Source organism: Ostrinia nubilalis, chromosome 9 (assembly GCF_963855985.1).
Source record: "Ostrinia nubilalis chromosome 9, ilOstNubi1.1, whole genome shotgun sequence".
In the NCBI taxonomy this organism is placed as follows: Eukaryota; Metazoa; Arthropoda; class Insecta; order Lepidoptera; family Crambidae; genus Ostrinia; species Ostrinia nubilalis.
This window is the reverse complement of record NC_087096.1, coordinates 177181-197736: the sequence shown is the minus strand read 5'-3', so window position 1 is coordinate 197736 and position 20556 is coordinate 177181. Positions and strand designations below refer to the sequence as shown.

The following is a 20556-nucleotide window of genomic DNA, read 5'->3' as shown; positions in this document are numbered from 1 at the left end:
GAGTAGTGTTATGTGTCTCACGCGGGCTCGCTGGGCAGCAGGATCATGTCGTCGGGCTCGGGCGCGCGCTCGCCCGCCTTCCACGACGACGACATCTCGGGCGACGAGTTGGAGCGCCGCACCGGGTGCCGCGACTTGCCCTGCCACCACACACCACGGTTAACATCGGACGATGGAACATGGAAACAGTGACGTCATCGACTTGTAGTGACATAGGAGTGGCAAAATTATAGGAAAATTGCATTTTGATAGCTTAAAAACAGTACGTCAAATGTCAAAGTTGCATTACAGAAAAAAAAAATTAATAAAAAGATAAATAACAACAAGGCCAGTACTAAGTAGAAACTGCATTGATTAGTATTATCAACTAGCTTTCCGCCCGCGGCTTCGCCCGCGTGGAATTTTGTCTGTCACAGAAAAACAATATCGCGCGCGTATTTGCTCACCGTTTAGACCTACCCTGGACTACGACAAACATTTTAAAAACAAAATCAGCTCAATCGGCCTAGCCGTTCTCGAGTTTTAATCAGTCTAACGAACATCAATTATTATTCTTTTTTTTTTTAAATCTTTGGACAATTTCACACAGCGCCAGCTAGCCCCAAAGTAAGCAACTTAATGCTTGTGTTATGGGTGCTAGCTTAACGGATATACTACTTATATACTTTTTTTTTAAATACATACATATTATACATAGTGACACCCAATATTTTTATTTATATAGATAGATAGATGAAGGTAAGGGCTCACCTCGGGGATGATGAGCAGCATGTCGTCGTCGTCGGTGGTGCTGGACGACGACTGGCGCTGCGGCGAGCCCGGGATGTTGATGGGCTGCGTGCTCATCCTGCGGCATCACACAATAATCAACCTTATGATACACAGTCACTGAGTAACGATCTCTTTTGTATCGCGAGCAGAGAAGAATAAATCGATAATTTATTACATCCCTTGTACGCAATTAGGGAGCGTACATTAGTTGAGCTGACGAGTTAATCGAACATTAATACTGATAAATCACAAGTAAGCTTAGGATGCGAGCAATTATATCGATTTTGCGTGATATACATTTTGACGTCTAAAATCATCGATAAGATATTATTACGGCGCGCATCCTAGTCCGGCTCTTGGCCTGCATCTTACCTGATGGGAAGTGATGAATAAAAAAATTACCTTATAATTTTTTTGGTAAATACATACATTTGCCAAACATTCGTATCATTTCTTGCGAATACGAAGTCAAAACATTTGTGATGTACCCTTTTTGCGTACCTGAGCGGCTGCGGCGGCTGCGGCGGCACGATGCAGTGCGAGGCGGCGTGCGGCGGCTTCTTCTCGCTCGCCACCACCGAGTCCGAGCTGCAACAGCGCCAACAGCGCGCGGTCAGTGCCTACTACTGGACGTTGGAGGTGTATACTACATGGGTTTCATTACTCATTCACGCACGAAACGTAGGTACAGTAGAACGCCGATTATCCGAATTAATTGGGCCCGGGGTAGATTCGGATAATCGGACATAGACTGGTAATAGAGAAAAACGAACTGTCACACATAGAATAAAATTTAATAAGTTTAATAAACAGATATATTTCTACTTTGCGTTATTGTAGAACTGCTAAAATAACGCTCAGATTAAATATATCCGAGTTCCAACAGAACAAATGAAAAAATACTTGTTTTTAATTTTTTATATTACGCTCAGGACTGATTCGGATAATTTGGCGATTCGATTAATCGGCGTTCGGATAATCGGCGTTCTACTGTATTTAGTTAAAATATAAATGTAATGGTTATAAAAACATCAGATACAAAATAATATACACAAAGTGAGTTGAAGTATTCTAAAAGTAATCTGTACTTAACACTTATTATTCTGTGCATCATGATGTATGAATTATGTACAAATAGTATGTAACTTTATTTACAATGGGTTTAAAAAACGCATCAGTCAGTACATTTAAAAATAAAAGGTTGTTACTCAACAAACAACTACCCATGACTTTCACCCACCAGCTAGGCGTGCACGTGTTACCTGGACTTGTGCAGGTCGGGGTGCGGGCTGGCGTGCGGGCGCGAGTGCGACGACGCCGAGCCGCTGCGCGAGCGCAGGTCGCTCTCCGAGCCCTGCGGAAACAACATAAGTGTCTAAATGACAACTAAACTGTAGCTGTAGATCCTGGCTACACAGGAGTTGCAGCGGTGAGAACAAGAGGTGGGCGTCTCGTATATGACAAGAAAATAGTGTTCTGCGAGACAACGGCTGTCGTTTTCATACTTAAAAATCAAATTCAAAAATATTTATTCAGTTTAAACCACAAGTGGCACTTATGAACGTCAGTTGGCACCATTGACAATTTATTGACAGGACTTTACAGTGACGCCGTCATGGTGAGTGTAAATGCGATAGACCTCCTACGTTTCAGCGCTCACCAGTTGGCGCCGCTGTTTTTGCCACTAGTAAGTGACAGTGACCTTATCTACAGAGTGGTGCCAACTGGATACTAAAAAGAGCCCTCATTGGATAAAAAAATTAAACTAAGTTGTCTCACAGTTGCCACTTTTTGCAAATATCTGGTATGATGTCGTGGGTCCTTGCAATTTTCGGGGTAGACTAACGGGGGTTCCAGCAGTGTGGAGAGAAGAGACTCGGGCATGTGTCCCGGCGCAGTGAAGAACAGAGACAACTCACATGGTCGAGGCGCGAGTCGCCGATGCCGCTGGAAGCCGACGAGGGCGGCGGCGGCTCGGGTGAAAGTAGCGCCGCCACTTCTTCTAGCGGCCACTCCAGCATGTGGTCCCAGTTCAGCTGGAACATGCAAGCATAACGTTTAACAAACTCGAGACGGTATGAGCAGGCCTGTTTATCTCCTCGAGTAGGCATCGAAAACAAAACATGCGCGACGTACCCGCCGGCGAGTTTAATTCACAAGGGATTCACAAGCTTTTCTTCACCCATTGTATAAAAATATTTTCTATGGAAAGAAGAAAAAATACGCGTGTAGTGCGCTAGATGGCGACACAGTAGTTTCTTGTAGCAGTCAGCCCATAGGATCGGCACAGTACTGACTATGTAAATGAAACGGTGCTCAACTCTGAGATAAGCTAAATTACACCATGTCGTTGACGACATTGAGTAGACATTTTTTGAAATATCTTCGCAAAGAAAAGTTTCTGTACGTGTACATAATATTATTATTCTGTGGTATGAATGGCATTTGATAATTTGCAGTTACACTAGAAGTAAATGTAAAAATGCATGACATGTGTGTGACACCGACCTGGTTCTGCACGCGCAGCACGAAGGAGAGGTCCCCGGTGGGCGCGCGCACGTGCACCTCGGCCCAGTTGGCGCACCAGCACGGGCACGCCGTGCTTGCCACGCCGCCCACGCGCGACCAGTTCGGGTCTTCCGTGTCCTGCGAACACAATCGCGTGATTACATTGGCGCGAGCGTATGGGGTGAGAACCGCGCCACGTGGCAATGTGATCTAAAGGCTGAGTTGCACCACCTTATTTTAACCGTAACACTACCCGGTGCTTTTTGTATGGAGTTTGACAGATTTTGACGTTTGTCAAAGTTAAAGTAAGATGGTGTAACCCAGCCTAAGTCCACAAATCCCTACAGATTAGTGGTAACGCTGCTAGTGATAGTTCAATAAACATTAATGGAAAAATGAGATCATTTACTTTCTTTTACCTTGATCTTTTGTACGCTGTCTCGAACTCGACTGTTATTTGCTAGCACATCTAGTAGAGATTTTCCAAACCAAAGTCTCAAAATCTCTGAACCATAACCAGTGAAAAGGCATTTGAAACGAAGGAATACAGAGAATGCTTGGCTACTGAATACTGGGGTTAATAAACTTACAACTTCTTTGGATATCCTTTCGAACCGCTGTGTGAACTGGTTGAATACGTCCGCCACGTAGTCCATCGTCTTGTTGTTCTCCGAAGAGTTTTGTCTGCAACACAACTGACGGTTATCCCACGCAATAGCGAAGTTTCTCGAAATTTTTTTCTTGTAGATTACGCAAATGCTCTGGCAAAATATCTGATGGAACAATAAAACTAACAAACTACCTTGACTTAGCGCAACTAATTTGAGTGCATTCTTTTTAAAGATCTATCGACGAGCATATCCATAATAATATAGACTATTTAGTAAAAAATCATAATTTTTATCTACTACTTCTATTAATACCTTTTATAATATAAGAAATACAATAAAAAATGATATGAGATGTCAATAACATATTATGAGATCAAACTGCGAGCGTAAACAGGAAAATGATACAAAGAAATCAAAATCGTGCATATTTTTTTCTTAAATTATGAGTTAGCATGCTATCATATAATATTCCTATAAATTAAATCGTGCTAGCTAGTTAGGTAAAAATGCCTACGTTTGCGCGCTACGGTACAGGCCTAGGAGTGTAGATTTATATTTTTCTAATGTAGAGGAGAAAAGCTAACTCATTCTACAAGTGAGTTCGGTGAAATATGAGAATCTGTGTTAGTGGATGCATAATGCCGCTCAAGTGATACATCAGCCAGGGAACGGCAGCGTCGGATCGTTGTGCACTAATAATGAGAGGCCGTTTGCACATCGTGCGCATGAGTCGTGCAGGCAAGCGTGAGGCCCTTTTCACACGTCCCGGTTGCCGGCTAACCGGCGCCGGGTACCCGGTCGTGAAGTGTATGGGAATGCCGGATTAATTACGCCGGAACATGTGAAGGCTACGTACCATGACCATACACTTCACCACCGGATACCCGGCGCCGGTTAGCCGGCAACCGGGACGTGTGAAAAGGGCCTGAGAGGAGGCGTGCAGCGTGAAGTGGGCGGGGCGGGGCGGGGTGGGGCGAGGGCGCACACCTGGTGGTGTGTCCGCTGGACGGCGGCTGCAGCGGCTCGGAGATGGACAGCGACGAGCTGGAGGTCTCGGTGGAGCGCGAGTGCTGCAGCGAGTGCTTGCTGTAGCTGCACACACACGCACGTCAAGTGGCTGCCCGCCAGTACGCTAGTGGCTCCCCTCTTTAGGATTGGCACGGTGCGGATACTTAAAAATCTGACTGAGGCCCTCCTGGGCCTCATTTTACCTATTCTATCAAGGGTTTACTGCCAGACACACGCACGTCAAGTGGCTGCCCGCCAGTATGCTACGCGACGCTAAATAGCTCCCCTCTTTAGGATTGGCACGGTGCGGATACTTAAAAATCTGACTGAGGCCCCCCTGGGACTCGTTTTACCTATTCTATCAAGGGTGTACTGCCACACACACGCACGTCAAGTGGCTGCCCGCCAGTATGCTACGCGACACTAAATAGCTCCCCTCTTTAGGATTGGCACGGTGCGGATACTTAAAAATCTGACTGAGGCCCCCCTGGGACTCGTTTTACCTATTCTATCAAGGGTGTACTGCCTCACACACGCACGTCAAGTGGCTGCCCGCCAGTATGCTACGCGACGCTAAATAGCTCCCCTCTTTAGGATTGGCACGGTGCGGATACTTAAAAATCTGACTGAGGCCCCCCTGGGACTCGTTTTACCTATTCTATCAAGGGTGTACTGCCTCACACACGCACGTCAAGTGGCTGCCCGCCAGTATGCTACGCGACGCTAAATAGCTCCCCTCTTTAGGATTGGCACGGTGCGGATACTTAAAAATCTGACTGAGGCCCCCCTGGGACTCGTTTTACCTATTCTATAGAGGGTGTTCTGCCAATAATATTTACTGATTGACATCGAATGTCAAATTCGGTTCCCTTTGATATTTGTCGTGCCGTATGACTTTAATATTTTCCTCTCGGGATCAAACGTTGTCTGGTAAAACAGATCGCAGCTAAAATAGTGTAAAAACCCGCCAAAAGTAGGACGTTAACGACATGCCTTTATTCACCTTCACCGGTTAGTAAATACACCATGGTGAGTACAAATGTTACTGATTGTGCCTCGTTTTTAAATTTCCTATTTAACATTAGTCAGTAAATGCGAGATTTATGAACCAAACCTAAATGAAACTACACTGTTATTACAACTATAGTTGATATTACTCGTGTCAGTGAAGCCAAAGCTAATACTCATTACAATGTTGGAGAGATAGTTTATCAAAATTGTAACTGGATTCTGTTCGATTTTAGATAGCTAGATTTGTTCAAGGGTTTTGTACAAATGAAGGAGCAACTTACCGCTTGACTTCGGGCTGCAGGGCGCCGTTGCTGTCGCCGGCGCTGTCACTGACTTGCACCTGCGAGCAGCAAGTTTTGTATATAGGAAAGTTGTATTTTCTACTCCAGCGCGTCGTTAAATGACCCAAAATTTAAAAATACCGAACAAATTAATAATTAACGTCATTTTCTATCTTGAAGAAAATTATAAGCTAATACGACCAGTACTATAAGTAATGATAATAGGACTAATGTCGACAGTTACCTGCACCGCGGCAGCGTGCGCGTTCTGTTGTGTCTGAGATTGGTCTTGCTGTTCCGTCGCGGCCGCGACGCTTTCTGAATGCTGTTTGCATAGTACTGCACATCTACACAACACCATATTAGTCATTAGCTCTTTATTCAGTCGGAAGAATGAGAATTTGTGATTTGTTCGATGTGAACAAAGTGCATTTTTAGTGTCCTCATTTCATCTCGGAACCATCTCACCCAGGTGAATTGATTCAACTAAGGCCCAGAACAGACGGTGAAACGCAACTGCAACTTTCTGATGATTCTGATGAATGAAACTGAAACTGAAAGTTTCAAACTGGTCGCGTCATGTGTGGTCTCTCAATGGACGCTATGGCAGAAACTTAGATGCAACTCAAAAGTATCTAGCAGTTGCAGTTTCGTTGCAGTTGCGTTTCACCGTCTGTTCTGGGCCTAAAGCGGTTGACTTTGTTCACGTGGGTGAATTAATTCCTAGGTGAACAAAGCGGAATAATCCACAAGTATTACCTGTCACACAGCCCCTGCTTGATGGAGTTCTGCAGGCAGCCCGACGTGGTGATGGTGATGAGCTTGTGGCCCACCAGCCACGTCATGGACTGGCCGCCCGTGAACAGGAACTCCGCTAGGTCACTCCTGCGCACGGGACACAAAACCACGCAGCGTTAAACTCATGTTTAAAAAGTTTTGGTGATACAGACACGTAAAATACTGTCGAAATGATTCGTTATTTATTAAGTAACCTATGCATTTGATAATGGGACACTTGAGACACTTCCCTAGATATGGTCAACGCGAGAGCGTAACCGGTGTCGTGTTAAAAAGGGTATGAACAGTTAAAGCCCGGTCCGTGAGCACGTAGAATTTTGTCCAATGACCCCAAGCTACCCATCCTTATCGCTCGCGCGTAATTATATTGCTGTCGCGACTGTGCGACTGGCACCCGCAGTGAGTGTGCAAGCGCAATAGCAGCATAATTACGCGCGAGCGATAAGGATGGGTAGCTAGGGGGTCATTGGACAAAATTCTACGTGCTCACGGACCAGACTATAGGTACAGCGACAGCACATCACGTGCGCGGGCCGGGACTTTGATGAAAAGGAGGCGTGGTCAGTTCTGTATTGATAACTTTTTGTGCTAGTTTTTTATGTAATCTGGCAAAGTGGTGCTAGAGTTTATTTTGACGCCTTGTTCTCGGACTCTCACTTGCAACGAGATCGTGACAGCGATACCTCTGCGGCTTGACGCTGCAAGGGGAGGACGTGTAGCGCGCGAGGAGGTCCACGCAGGTCTCGGTGAGCTCGACGTGGAAGGCGGCCGACGCGCTGTGTGTGTGTGTGAGAGTGGGCGGTGGTACCTCTGCGGCTTGACGCTGCAAGGGGAGGACGTGTAGCGCGCGAGGAGGTCCACGCAGGTCTCGGTGAGCTCGACGTGGAAGGCGGCCGACGCGCTGTGTGTGTGTGTGAGAGTGGGCGGTGGTACCTCTGCGGCTTGACGCTGCAAGGGGAGGACGTGTAGCGCGCGAGGAGGTCCACGCAGGTCTCGGTGAGCTCGACGTGGAAGGCGGCCGACGCGCTGTGTGTGTGTGTGAGAGTGGGCGGTGGTACCTCTGCGGCTTGACGCTGCAAGGGGAGGACGTGTAGCGCGCGAGGAGGTCCACGCAGGTCTCGGTGAGCTCGACGTGGAAGGCGGCCGACGCGCTGTGTGTGTGTGTGAGAGTGGGCGGTGGTACCTCTGCGGCTTGACGCTGCAAGGGGAGGACGTGTAGCGCGCGAGGAGGTCCACGCAGGTCTCGGTGAGCTCGACGTGGAAGGCGGCCGACGCGCTGTGTGTGTGTGTGAGAGTGGGCGGTGGTACCTCTGCGGCTTGACGCTGCAAGGGGAGGACGTGTAGCGCGCGAGGAGGTCCACGCAGGTCTCGGTGAGCTCGACGTGGAAGGCGGCCGACGCGCTGTGTGTGTGTGTGAGAGTGGGCGGTGGTACCTCTGCGGCTTGACGCTGCAAGGGGAGGACGTGTAGCGCGCGAGGAGGTCCACGCAGGTCTCGGTGAGCTCGACGTGGAAGGCGGCCGACGCGCTGTGTGTGTGTGTGAGAGTGGGCGGTGGTACCTCTGCGGCTTGACGCTGCAAGGGGAGGACGTGTAGCGCGCGAGGAGGTCCACGCAGGTCTCGGTGAGCTCGACGTGGAAGGCGGCCGAGGCGCTCCCGCCGCGCCCGCCCATCGGTACGCGCGATACTGCCTTGGAACCCTGACAACAGCCGAAGCCAATCTTCGTTAGCCTACTTGTAAATAATGTCCTGTTTGAGGTCTGCTCAATTCGAAACTCGACTAGAAAAACACATTTTAGATCACACCAATTCTGGCAACGGTTTTGAAAGTAGTTGTTGTTAGTGACCTATTTCTGGAATTGATAATTAACTTTTAAAAAAAATAAAACCGACTTCAAATGCGTGAACACAAAAAAAAACTAAAAATTGAAAATATTGCGTATTTAAAAAAAGTTCATCCCCAATTTTCCACCCTTGGGGGTGAAATATTTTCTTCAAATTCGCATGAAACCACCCTTTTGATAATACCTATTCAACAAAAAAATAATCGTTCAAATTGATTAATAATCGGCGGAGATATTGCGTATAAAAAAGTTCATCCCCAATTTTCCACCCTTGGGGGTTGTTTTTTCTATTATTAAATTTAAATGGGACCACCCTTGAGGTATTACCTATACGGCGAAAAAAGATTTGTTCAAATCGGTTCATAATTGGCGGAGTTATCGCGTAACAAACATAGAAAAAAAAAAAAAACATACACGGGTCGAATTGAGAACCTCCTCCTTTTTTGAAGTCGGTTGAAAATGGAAACATAACATGGTAGACAGGTAGCTTACCAAACTGGAACTCCTCTGTCGATTAGAAGAGTCCTCGTTTGCGTTCTGTTGGAAATTGTTTGACTTGTACTGCAACTGCTCCTCGAACGGCATTATGATGTAGTTGTGTAGGCCCTGCGCACACGACAACGGCAAATTAGTAACCAATAAACGGTGAACGTTCACAGGCGTGACCTGCGCACTCGAGCATCCTGTCATACATAGCACACGTCACAATGATAAAGAAACTTTATCCAGCACATCAAGAATACATAACACATTCCAAAAAAAACATGGTATGCTGAAAATGTTCCCGCTCCGCAAAAACCGCGTCACGTCACAGTCGTCACATCGTGATGCTGGTTTTCAGCGGGCACCAGCGCGCGAGGGATTATGACCCTCCCCTCTCTGACAGAGATGGTTTGTCAGAAAGGACAGATTATAAGATTATACGTAAAGTTTTTACACAGAGGTGCGCGTGGGACTCACGTGGATGATGAACCGCACTCGTTGCGGCGGTAGGAGAGGCGGCACTTGAGGAACCAGGCGGCGATGACGTGGTGCGCCTGAGCTGGTGGGCGTGGGACTCACGTGGACGATGAACCGCACTCGTTGCGGCGGTAGGAGAGGCGGCACTTGAGGAACCAGGCGGCGATGACGTGGTGCGCCTGAGCTGGTGGGCGTGGGACTCACGTGGACGATGAACCGCACGAAGTTGCGGCGGTAGGAGAGGCGGCACTTGAGGAACCAGGCGGCGATGACGTGGTGCGCCTGAGCTGGTGGGCGTGGGACTCACGTGGACGATGAACCGCACGAAGTTGCGGCGGTAGGAGAGGCGGCACTTGAGGAACCAGGCGGCGATGACGTGGTGCGCCTGAGCTGGTGGGCGTGGGACTCACGTGGACGATGAACCGCACTCGTTGCGGCGGTAGGAGAGGCGGCACTTGAGGAACCAGGCGGCGATGACGTGGTGCGCCTGAGCTGGTGGGCGTGGGACTCACGTGGACGATGAACCGCACGAAGTTGCGGCGGTAGGAGAGGCGGCACTTGAGGAACCAGGCGGCGATGACGTGGTGCGCCAGCGACACCACGTAGTGGTTGTAGCGCGAGGGGTTGGTGTAGGGCAGCAGGATCGCGAACACCGACATGTACTGGTCCTCCACGAACGACGCGAACACACGTGGGAGCCGCGTCAGCGCTGCAAGGGGCAAGCGCGTGCGAGTTTCATTTATCAGTCAACTACACTGGTCGTCACAAAAATCGAGCCTCCCGCGACAAGCACTTTCAAACGTATGCATCCCCACTTCCCACCAATATTGGCACCATTTAAAAGCCTAGTTCTAAACTTCATTTCATTAAAGGAAAGTTTTTTACCCCAAAAATGTGTCTGTAGAAGAATCCAGAGTCACTTCTTAAAAAAATAGGTAGTTACGCTTGAGCCAACTTTTATGGGTATAAAACTTTAAGTTGGGATTAATCGCTATCCATCTGTTAAAGAGGACGCGTGAGATCATTATTTGGTTTTATAACCATAAAAATTGGTCTAATTGATCCCGGAGGTGAGCCCAAAGTGAGGTCTTTTTTCAAGTCACATTTATTGTATATGTTAATCGTTTATAAAGAAATTAAATGTGTTTTTCTTTCAGGATATTTATTGGGCTTTCAAATAACATCAATATTGTTAGGGCACCATAATTGTGTGAGTAGAAACGTGTTTTCCTGTAAAACGTAGGTGGGCCGATTTTTGTGATGACCAGTGTAGTAAAAGTGGGTGGGTAATTTTATTACGTATAGACTAAAAACCAATACATAACTCCAAAGCATAACTTCTCAAACAAAACTCATTGAAAGAAGTAAAACAGTGATGTTTTAGCTTGTTTTTAAAATCTATAGGAGAAATAAACTTGGACAGCTTTAAAAAGGGGAATTATAAAATGAGCGACTAAAAAAAAACTTTGCGACTGATGATGGCATACTGTTTTAATACCTTGAGCGGTATGAATTTGAGTAAGCGAAAAATTAACCAAACTAATGACGAATATTGATCAATAATAAAATCCAGAACGAGCTTACAAAATGTGGGTTTTGATTATTACATTTCAGACATAAAAATATTATCCGGGCGACTAAATTACTAAGTGTTCGACTAGAAATACAGAGAGGGCAACTTTAATATGAAGATACATTAGATTTTTCTAATTGAGGTTTTACTGAACGAACTACAAAAAAGTTAATTCTAAGCAAAGTTTTGTGAGCTGCTTTATTAACCCTTCATTTGGCAAGACACAAATTGTTTGATTTTTTCAATAAAATCTATTTAGACCTAATTGTTACTGTCAAATAAAGTTAAGAAAAATAATAAAAAAAATATTTGGTTGGTATTTTCGCGAAAAACGATTGTTGCTTATTTACTACATTGCCAAATAGGGGTACTTAAATAAAACATTGAGATATATTATAGAAATAATTTTTTTATATGTAAATCATAAAAAAATCAATCGTATTTCACATTTTAGGCATTAAACTATTTTTTGGCCATTTTCGCAAAGTCGACAACGACCTTTTTCTCCAACATTTGATAGATGACGCATGTCATCATACTTCACGATCAATATGCCGAGCCAAGGTTGGCTTTTTATTTTCTCTTTAGCTTCTGAAACTGGTATGTTACTGTTATCTGCTATAGTTGTTGACTTCAACGCAAGAAAAATGTGTTTATCATTATTTTAAATCAGTTCAGCGGTATAAGATTGAAGACAGACAACACAGAGTCAGACAGCAAATTCTTCCTCTCTCCTAAAATGCTGTGCCCGACAGGGTCCATAATTGCATCAAAAGTAATTGTATACCATCTCTATAACATTATTCATGTAATACATGATTGATTTATTGGGTATTGGCACTCTTTTGTATTAACAAAAAGATAAACCTATTTTGTTAGATGTTTGGCACTGATGCTTCTAGGCAACATCGAGGTTCGGAAGCATGTCATATATTAGAAAACACAGTTTCTACGCCAAATATTGCTTTATATGATTAGTTTGATTTATTATGAATAAAATTTAGACAAAACAAAAACAATTACAGATGATAATATAGTATAAAATCATAAAACTTCCGTCTTTGTTATTCTCATTGCGCGTCATCTTGGCGTCTGACAGAAATATGAATATGAAATCACTCAAAACTCAGTCGACGACCGATTTACTAGTGTTTTGCTGAACTAAGCTTCGTAACAAAATCGAATGATTTGCACAAAACTTATTATTTGGTGCTGTAGAAATATTCAAAGTGGTTGTTGCTTATAAGCATCACTGCCAAATGAAGGGAATGATTATTGGTTACTGATATTATATTTGAGGTCTCATGTTTTTTATTTTGATACGCTTTATTAATGAAAACTACAGATTGTTACAGCGCGCGAATTCGAATGGGGGCGGGGCGACTGTCCCGAATTTTTAACAAAATATGTATGCAAACACGTTTTGGGTCTAGCAATTCGGCTCAAACTAACAACACCGCCACTGGAAGCAAAACTGATACCTATTGGACAAAAAAGAAAACGAGGCTAAGTCCAAGCCAGCACTTATCATACAGTGACGATGAGTAGGTAGAGCTCCTCAATCCTCATAGGTACCAATCAATGAACCTTATTAATAAGATTACTTTTTTTTGGGTTGACAGAAGCGACTTATTTTATTTTGTTTTTTTTTTGTTGATTCGATTTAAGAAAATACAAATTTATTTCATTTTTCGTAATATACCTACATTGTTTCATTTGATTACCTACCCTTAAATTTTAATGATTTATTTTTTTCGCTACTAGAATAGTGTTCCGTCAAATATTTATTTCATAAGATCATTTTTTATTTAAATGTGGGCTCATAATACGCTGCTCATAATAGTATTTTTCAAAGTAGTTTTTGCATTCGAAACACTTCATTAAAGTTAAAAATACCGCTCAGTATAAAAAAAGCATTTGCCAAATATTGAAAAAAATGCAGGACCTAACGTTGACACTCAATCAAATATTAGGTCCCTCAAATATTATGAAGCTTCTCATTTTGTATTTTAAGGAACTCAATTTTTTTTTGTAAGTTGCTGTTCTTTTGATTTTTCGTCACTCGCACTCAGTCGCTCACTTAGTAATTCTTTAGCCCACATTAATTATTTTTGACACTTACAACATAAATTTACAGTCACTCGTTTAAATACTACCCCTTTAAAAATTATGTAATTTGTCATATGTGTGTGACCACCATAGTATCTGAGTGTGTAAGTATAAAAACTCACTGGACAGGAACTCCAGCATGGGGCTGGCGATGGTCTTGGTGTCGGAGATCTTGGACAGGTCCAGCAGCACCTCGGGCAGCATCTTCACCATCGTCTCGCGCATCTCCAGCGTGAAGATCGTCAGCGCGTTGATGTAGGGCTGTGGTGTGCGCAGCACTGCAATGGCACAAGATCGTGTCACAAGATGATGACATAACAGATTCCGACCAGGTATTGTTGTGTCCATTTTATCCTAAATAGGTTAAACTTTGCAGTTGTGTTAATTTATGTAATAGTTAACCAGTGGCTTTATATGAACATTGTTTTATTGAATGTACAAAATGTCCGCATAAATTTAAATGGTCCTTCGAGCCGGATGAACTAAAAAGTCACCTAAGAATGCTTCCAGGCTGACACACAAGTACATGTAAGGCATCCACCAGTCACTGTCGTATGGTAGGTGCAGATTCAGACAGTCTCATAGTATAATACAAGTGTGCGGCTCACCCATTCCATATTTGAGCAGGCAGCGCACGATGCGCTGCTGCGTCTGCGGCTCGAGGCAGGTGTGGTAGGGCGCCAGCGCGGCCAGCGCCGGCATACAAGTGTGCGGCTCACCCATTCCATATTTGAGCAGGCAGCGCACGATGCGCTGCTGCGTCTGCGGCTCGAGGCAGGTGTGGTAGGGCGCCAGCGCGGCCAGCGCCGGCATACAAGTGTGCGGCTCACCCATTCCATATTTGAGCAGGCAGCGCACGATGCGCTGCTGCGTCTGCGGCTCGAGGCAGGTGTGGTAGGGCGCCAGCGCGGCCAGCGCCGGCATACAAGTGTGCGGCTCACCCATTCCATATTTGAGCAGGCAGCGCACGATGCGCTGCTGCGTCTGCGGCTCGAGGCAGGTGTGGTAGGGCGCCAGCGCGGCCAGCGCCGGCATACAAGTGTGCGGCTCACCCATTCCATATTTGAGCAGGCAGCGCACGATGCGCTGCTGCGTCTGCGGCTCGAGGCAGGTGTGGTAGGGCGCCAGCGCGGCCAGCGCCGGCAGCGTCGCGCAGTGGAACTCGGACAGCAGCAGCTTGCCGCCGCCCGCGCCGCCCGTGCGCACGCACTCCGGGAAGTACAGGCTGCGGTCCGACACCTGCAATGACGATACCGCTTAGTTCTCATTTCATTACTTAGGATGGTTTTAGCGTCAGGCGGACTGTCAGTGCGGATCGCTTCGCACAGACGATCTGTATGAACTGCTAGGGAGCGAGCGGTTCTTCCGGACCGCATTACTCTAAAACGGTCCCTAGAAGTTTATACAGATTGGCTGTGTGGAGCGGATCCGCACTGGACGGTCTGCGTGACACTAAAACCAGCCGTACAGGGACGTTTGCCCCCAATGTGGTTAGCTGTCGTTTCGTCTTCGTTTCAGTCGAATGATGTCCACTGCTGGACGAAGGCCTCCCCCAAGGATTTCCACTTCGATTGGTCCTGCGCCGCCCGCGTCCAGGTATCTCCCAGGACCTTCACCAAAACATCGATCCATCTATTGAGCGCCTGCCCACACTGCACCTTTCGGCTCGTGGTCGCCACTCGAGAACTTTTCTGAGCTGATGGCCAGCTCTGCAAGCTATGTGCCCCGCCCACTGCTACTTGATTTTAGCAATTCTACGTGTTATGTCGGTGACTTTGGTTCTGTGGATCTCCTCAGTGCTGACGTCACGCGCTCGCTGGTCACTCACCATGGCGCAGAGCGTGGCGGCGAGCAGGTCGAGGTCGTGCGCGCGGCGGCCCAGCGCCAGCGCGCGCGCGTGCAGCAGGTGCGGCAGCGCGCGCAGCACGGCGCCCAGCACGAACCACTCGCACTCGCGCGTCAGTGCTGACGTCACGCGCTCGCTGGTCACTCACCATGGCGCAGAGCGTGGCGGCGAGCAGGTCGAGGTCGTGCGCGCGGCGGCCCAGCGCCAGCGCGCGCGCGTGCAGCAGGTGCGGCAGCGCGCGCAGCACGGCGCCCAGCACGAACCACTCGCACTCGCGCGTCAGTGCTGACGTCACGCGCTCGCTGGTCACTCACCATGGCGCAGAGCGTGGCGGCGAGCAGGTCGAGGTCGTGCGCGCGGCGGCCCAGCGCCAGCGCGCGCGCGTGCAGCAGGTGCGGCAGCGCGCGCAGCACGGCGCCCAGCACGAACCACTCGCACTCGCGCGTCAGTGCTGACGTCAGCGCGCGCGCGGCGCGCCCCGCGCCCACAGCGCAAGCGCCCTGTAACGCAATAAGCAAATAAGTTAAAGCCCGGTCTGAGAGCACGTAGAATTTTGTCCAATGACCCCAAGCTACCCATCCTTATCGCTCGCGCGTAATTATGTTGCTGTCGCGCTCACACACTCACTGCGGGCGCCCGTCGCACAGGCGCGACAGCAATATAATTACGCGCGAGTGATAAGCTTGGGGTCATTGGACAAAATTCTACGTGTTCGCAGACTACAGTAGCTTAAATAGAACTTAAAACCGCTGCCTGAATTGCTATGATTCGTTGCATACATGGAAAAACACATAACTCCGCTTTGCATCATCTCCACTATCTAGCTTCGCGGCTATGGACAGACACAGTTCTTAACTTCACTCCGTTCCACGGCCTTGATCATTTTCAGTGTAACAGGCAGCCTAAACGGGACTGAAACGTGTGTGATACATATCAGGGATGTTATGGATATCCGAAACCGAAACTTTCGGATATCCGAAATAAAAAAATATCCGTAACCGAAACCAATTCAAAGGTTTCGGATAGTTTCGGATGTAAGCAGAGTCAAGCAAGTCCCTACGCTGAATTTTAAAGTACATGAGTTTTTTCCCTTAAGATAAAAGATAGAGATGCCAAAGAAATCTCTTCTGTACCCATTATATTCGTAAGGCATGAACTGTGTTGGACAACTATTGGGATTTGTATTCTATTCTTAGCACAGATATCCATAACCGTAACCGAACCGGTAACCGGTATAAAATTATTCCAATATCCGTAACCGTATCCATAACCGAAACTACATATCCATTACATCCCTAACATATGGCATACGCACGGGCGGCAGGTCGCGCTGCGGCGGCGCCATGGCGCGCGTGCACAGCGGCTCGCACTGCAGCAGCGGCGAGCACAGCGGCCGGACGCGCGCGGCCGCGGCGCCGTGCACCGGGTTGGATATATGGCACACTTACGGGCGGCAGGTCGCGCTGCGGCGGCGCCATGGCGCGCGTGCACAGCGGCTCGCACTGCAGCAGCGGCGAGCACAGCGGCCGGACGCGCGCGGCCGCGGCGCCGTGCACCGGGTTGGATATATGGCACACTTACGGGCGGCAGGTCGCGCTGCGGCGGCGCCATGGCGCGCGTGCACAGCGGCTCGCACTGCAGCAGCGGCGAGCACAGCGGCCGGACGCGCGCGGCCGCGGCGCCGTGCACCGGGTTGGATATATGGCACACTTACGGGCGGCAGGTCGCGCTGCGGCGGCGCCATGGCGCGCGTGCACAGCGGCTCGCACTGCAGCAGCGGCGAGCACAGCGGCCGGACGCGCGCGGCCGCGGCGCCGTGCACCGGGTTGGATATATGGCACACTTACGGGCGGCAGGTCGCGCTGCGGCGGCGCCATGGCGCGCGTGCACAGCGGCTCGCACTGCAGCAGCGGCGAGCACAGCGGCCGGACGCGCGCGGCCGCGGCGCCGTGCACCGGGTTGGATATATGGCACACTTACGGGCGGCAGGTCGCGCTGCGGCGGCGCCATGGCGCGCGTGCACAGCGGCTCGCACTGCAGCAGCGGCGAGCACAGCGGCCGGACGCGCGCGGCCGCGGCGCCGTGCACCGGGTTGGATATATGGCACACTTACGGGCGGCAGGTCGCGCTGCGGCGGCGCCATGGCGCGCGTGCACAGCGGCTCGCACTGCAGCAGCGGCGAGCACAGCGGCCGGACGCGCGCGGCCGCGGCGCCGTGCACCGGGTTGCCGGCCGCGTCGTAGCAGAAGCCCACGCAGTTGAATGCGTTCGCTCGCAGTCCGAACACCATTTCGAGAATCTGGAACGGATAATTCCAAGCGTTACAGCTATGTATCATTGTATCTTCGGACGCAGGTCGGTCGGTACGGGACTATTCCCACCTCTCGTTCCCATCACTGCAACTCCTGTGTAGCCAGGATCTACAGTTTGACCGCCACAAAAACCCAACCAAATAAGGTCAAGTTTGTCCCGGGGGAATAAACTGTCATTGGACCCGCAACGAAATTAATCAGAAGAACTTAGGAGGAGTTCCTAATTATGGTCGGTCGGTAGTTAACCTTTAAAGTCCCAGACGGCATACATTAATGCCATAACAATTGATTATCTATTGTGTCTAGATTCGCGGGCCTTGAAGGATTAATCTGTTACACAGTCAATGAAGCACATGATGTCGTACCTCGAGCAACTGCACGCAGGAGGATTTAATGAATGCTGCTGACAACGCCACTCTTGTAGCGGAATTTGGGGCTGACACTCTGTAGGTTTGTTGTTGACACGATAAGAAGAAGATCATTGTAAATAAATAAATAAATAAATTGTAACAGTAAAAGTTAATATGCTACATGTTTATATGCTTAAAATTTAAAAAAAACAACTAAGAAGTCATCAGTCGTCTCACGTTCCCCCCGCCACTGCAATTCCTGTGTAGAACATAGGAGGAGTTCAAAGTTAACCCTTTAACTGGTATAGAGAAAAATATTTTTCATAAGTTTTGTATCTTATGTTTTCTCAATAAGGTTCAAAATATGGTGGCAACAATTCTGCCACTACCAGGTAAAGGTTTAAAGGTCGACTTCTAAGAACTAATAAGTCAGTACCGACCTTGAGTCGGATCTCGGGGTGGTGCTGGAAGACGGCGGGGCGCTTGTAGTGCTGGTCGAGGTGGTCGAGCAGCACGAGCAGCGCGCGCGCGGCGGGCGCGGGCGCGGCCGGCAGCTTGTCGTGCAGCAGCCGCAGCAGCCCCGCCGCCGCCAGACTGCAGTCGCTCGTCTCCGCGCCCGCCGCCAGCCCCGCGCTCCCCTCGTATATCGTGAAGGGCCGGTTGAGGATGCGCTCGAGCAGGTCGATGAGGTCGGTGCAGTCGGCCGGCGACAGGCGCGCCAGGTCGGCCAGCGCGCGCGCGGCGCTCGCGCGGACGGCGGGCTCCGCGTCTTGTGCGCACGCGCTCAGCACCGGCACGCCCACGCGCTCCACCAGCTCCGAGCCGTACACCAGCCTGCGGGGGACAACGTCATTAGCTCTCACGAGTCCAAACTCAGAATACGCTATTGCGCGAAAATGTGCCTCACCAACCCGTGCCCAAAGCCAGCGTGGGGAGTGTAGGCCATAAGCTCCTGCCTCTGGTGAGAAGGGTCGTGCTCTTGCAATAGAGACCAATGACTAATAATGAAATAATGGTATCGAAGAGAACAGCTCGTCCGTTAGGCCCGAAACTGCATTAAGCGGGCCCCGACGCGGTTTCATACGAAAGTCCCCCGGGCGAGTGCCCGCGACGGAGCACTTTGTATGAAACCGCGCCGGGGCCCGCTTAACGCAGTTTCTGCCCTTAGATCTGATATGATTTCAGTAGTAGGGAGTTACATGGCACGCACCTTTAAAGACTACATGTAATCACGTTAACAACAACGCGCAGGTAGCGCTCGGCCAGCGCCAGCGCCGCGCCGTGATCGTACCTGTCGCGCTTGACGAAGGCGAGCAGCGCGGCGAGCGTGTGCAGGCGCAGCGCGGTGCGCGGCTCGCGGCGCAGGTAGCGCTCGGCCAGCGCCAGCGCCGCGCCGTGATCGTACCTGTCGCGCTTGACGAAGGCGAGCAGCGCGGCGAGCGTGTGCAGGCGCAGCGCGGTGCGCGGCTCGCGGCGCAGGTAGCGCTCGGCCAGCGCCAGCGCCGCGCCGTGATCGTACCTGTCGCGCTTGACGAAGGCGAGCAGCGCGGCGAGCGTGTGCAGGCGCAGCGCGGTGCGCGGCTCGCGGCGCAGGTAGCGCTCGGCCAGCGCCAGCGCCGCGCCGTGATCGTACCTGTCGCGCTTGACGAAGGCGAGCAGCGCGGCGAGCGTGTGCAGGCGCAGCGCGGTGCGCGGCTCGCGGCGCAGGTAGCGCTCGGCCAGCGCCAGCGCCGCGGCCGCGCCCGCCGGGCCCACCGCGCTCAGCGCCGCCGCGCGCGCCGTGATCATCCGCATCGCCGACGCTTCCTGCGACCATAACACACATCTCTCGCTTTAGTATATCGTCTAAGTAACTAGAATGCAAAGTATATCAAGTGTATTTAAATCTTATAGAACGTTTATTATGTATCATAGTCAATCTAGGTACAAATTTTCGACCAAAGTGCACACGTGGCAGTTATCTATGTGCACAATGTCACACTATTCGAGTTCAAGTAGCGTGTTTCAACTTAACCTGCATAAGATAAAAACCGACCGGACTATCTTCAGCTCAGCCGAATCGAACAGTAATTGAGTTTGGCGTGTGGAACAGTGGTTCATCTCATGAGTAGGTACCTATATTACAACACTGGGGCTGGGAATACGGTCTGAGGCCGTATACAGAAAGAAAGCTGGAAACTTATAAGCGCTTACCGGCGCTTAACAGCGTTGGTAACCCGCGCAGGAAGATATATGAACGTGCGCCGATAAGCACTAAACGGTGCCGACAAGTTTCAACACGCGCTGGTCAGCGCTAGAAGCTGCCATTTAAAATGCCATTCAACTTGCTTCCTTTGTGTAGAACGGACCAAAGCGCCTACAAGTTTCCAGCTTTCTTTCTGTACACGGCTTGAGGGCACGCACCGGGCGGTCGTGTCCGCAGTAGTCGACGAGGTCCAGCAGCGCGTCGTGGTCGCCGCAGTAGTGGCCGCCGTCCTGCAGCTGCTCCAGCGCCGTCAGCAGCGCGTGCGCGCACGTGTGGATCAGCTCGTTGGGCGGCTCGAACATTTCTGCGGACAGGGAGCCATGTTTAACTA

The 20556-nt window shown here is 49.5% G+C and overlaps 1 protein-coding gene across 1 annotated transcript in view; it reads right to left on the bottom strand.

The window, feature by feature from the left end:
- The window catches only part of LOC135074780 (uncharacterized), a 52176-nt gene that overhangs the window by 19581 nt on the left and 12039 nt on the right, over positions 1–20556 (bottom strand). The window contains 25 exon segments of the mRNA XM_063969162.1: positions 22–140; positions 751–847; positions 1273–1359; positions 2034–2125; positions 2691–2807; positions 3280–3417; positions 3870–3963; positions 4878–4982; positions 6191–6249; positions 6435–6537; positions 6950–7075; positions 8297–8549; positions 8551–8686; positions 9323–9436; positions 9995–10072; positions 10201–10499; positions 13595–13750; positions 14081–14711; positions 15301–15423; positions 15467–15589; positions 15633–15818; positions 17432–17617; positions 18421–18814; positions 19272–19786; positions 20384–20529. Coding sequence (XP_063825232.1) covers positions 22–140; positions 751–847; positions 1273–1359; positions 2034–2125; positions 2691–2807; positions 3280–3417; positions 3870–3963; positions 4878–4982; positions 6191–6249; positions 6435–6537; positions 6950–7075; positions 8297–8549; positions 8551–8686; positions 9323–9436; positions 9995–10072; positions 10201–10499; positions 13595–13750; positions 14081–14711; positions 15301–15423; positions 15467–15589; positions 15633–15818; positions 17432–17617; positions 18421–18814; positions 19272–19786; positions 20384–20529 — 4477 coding nt within the window.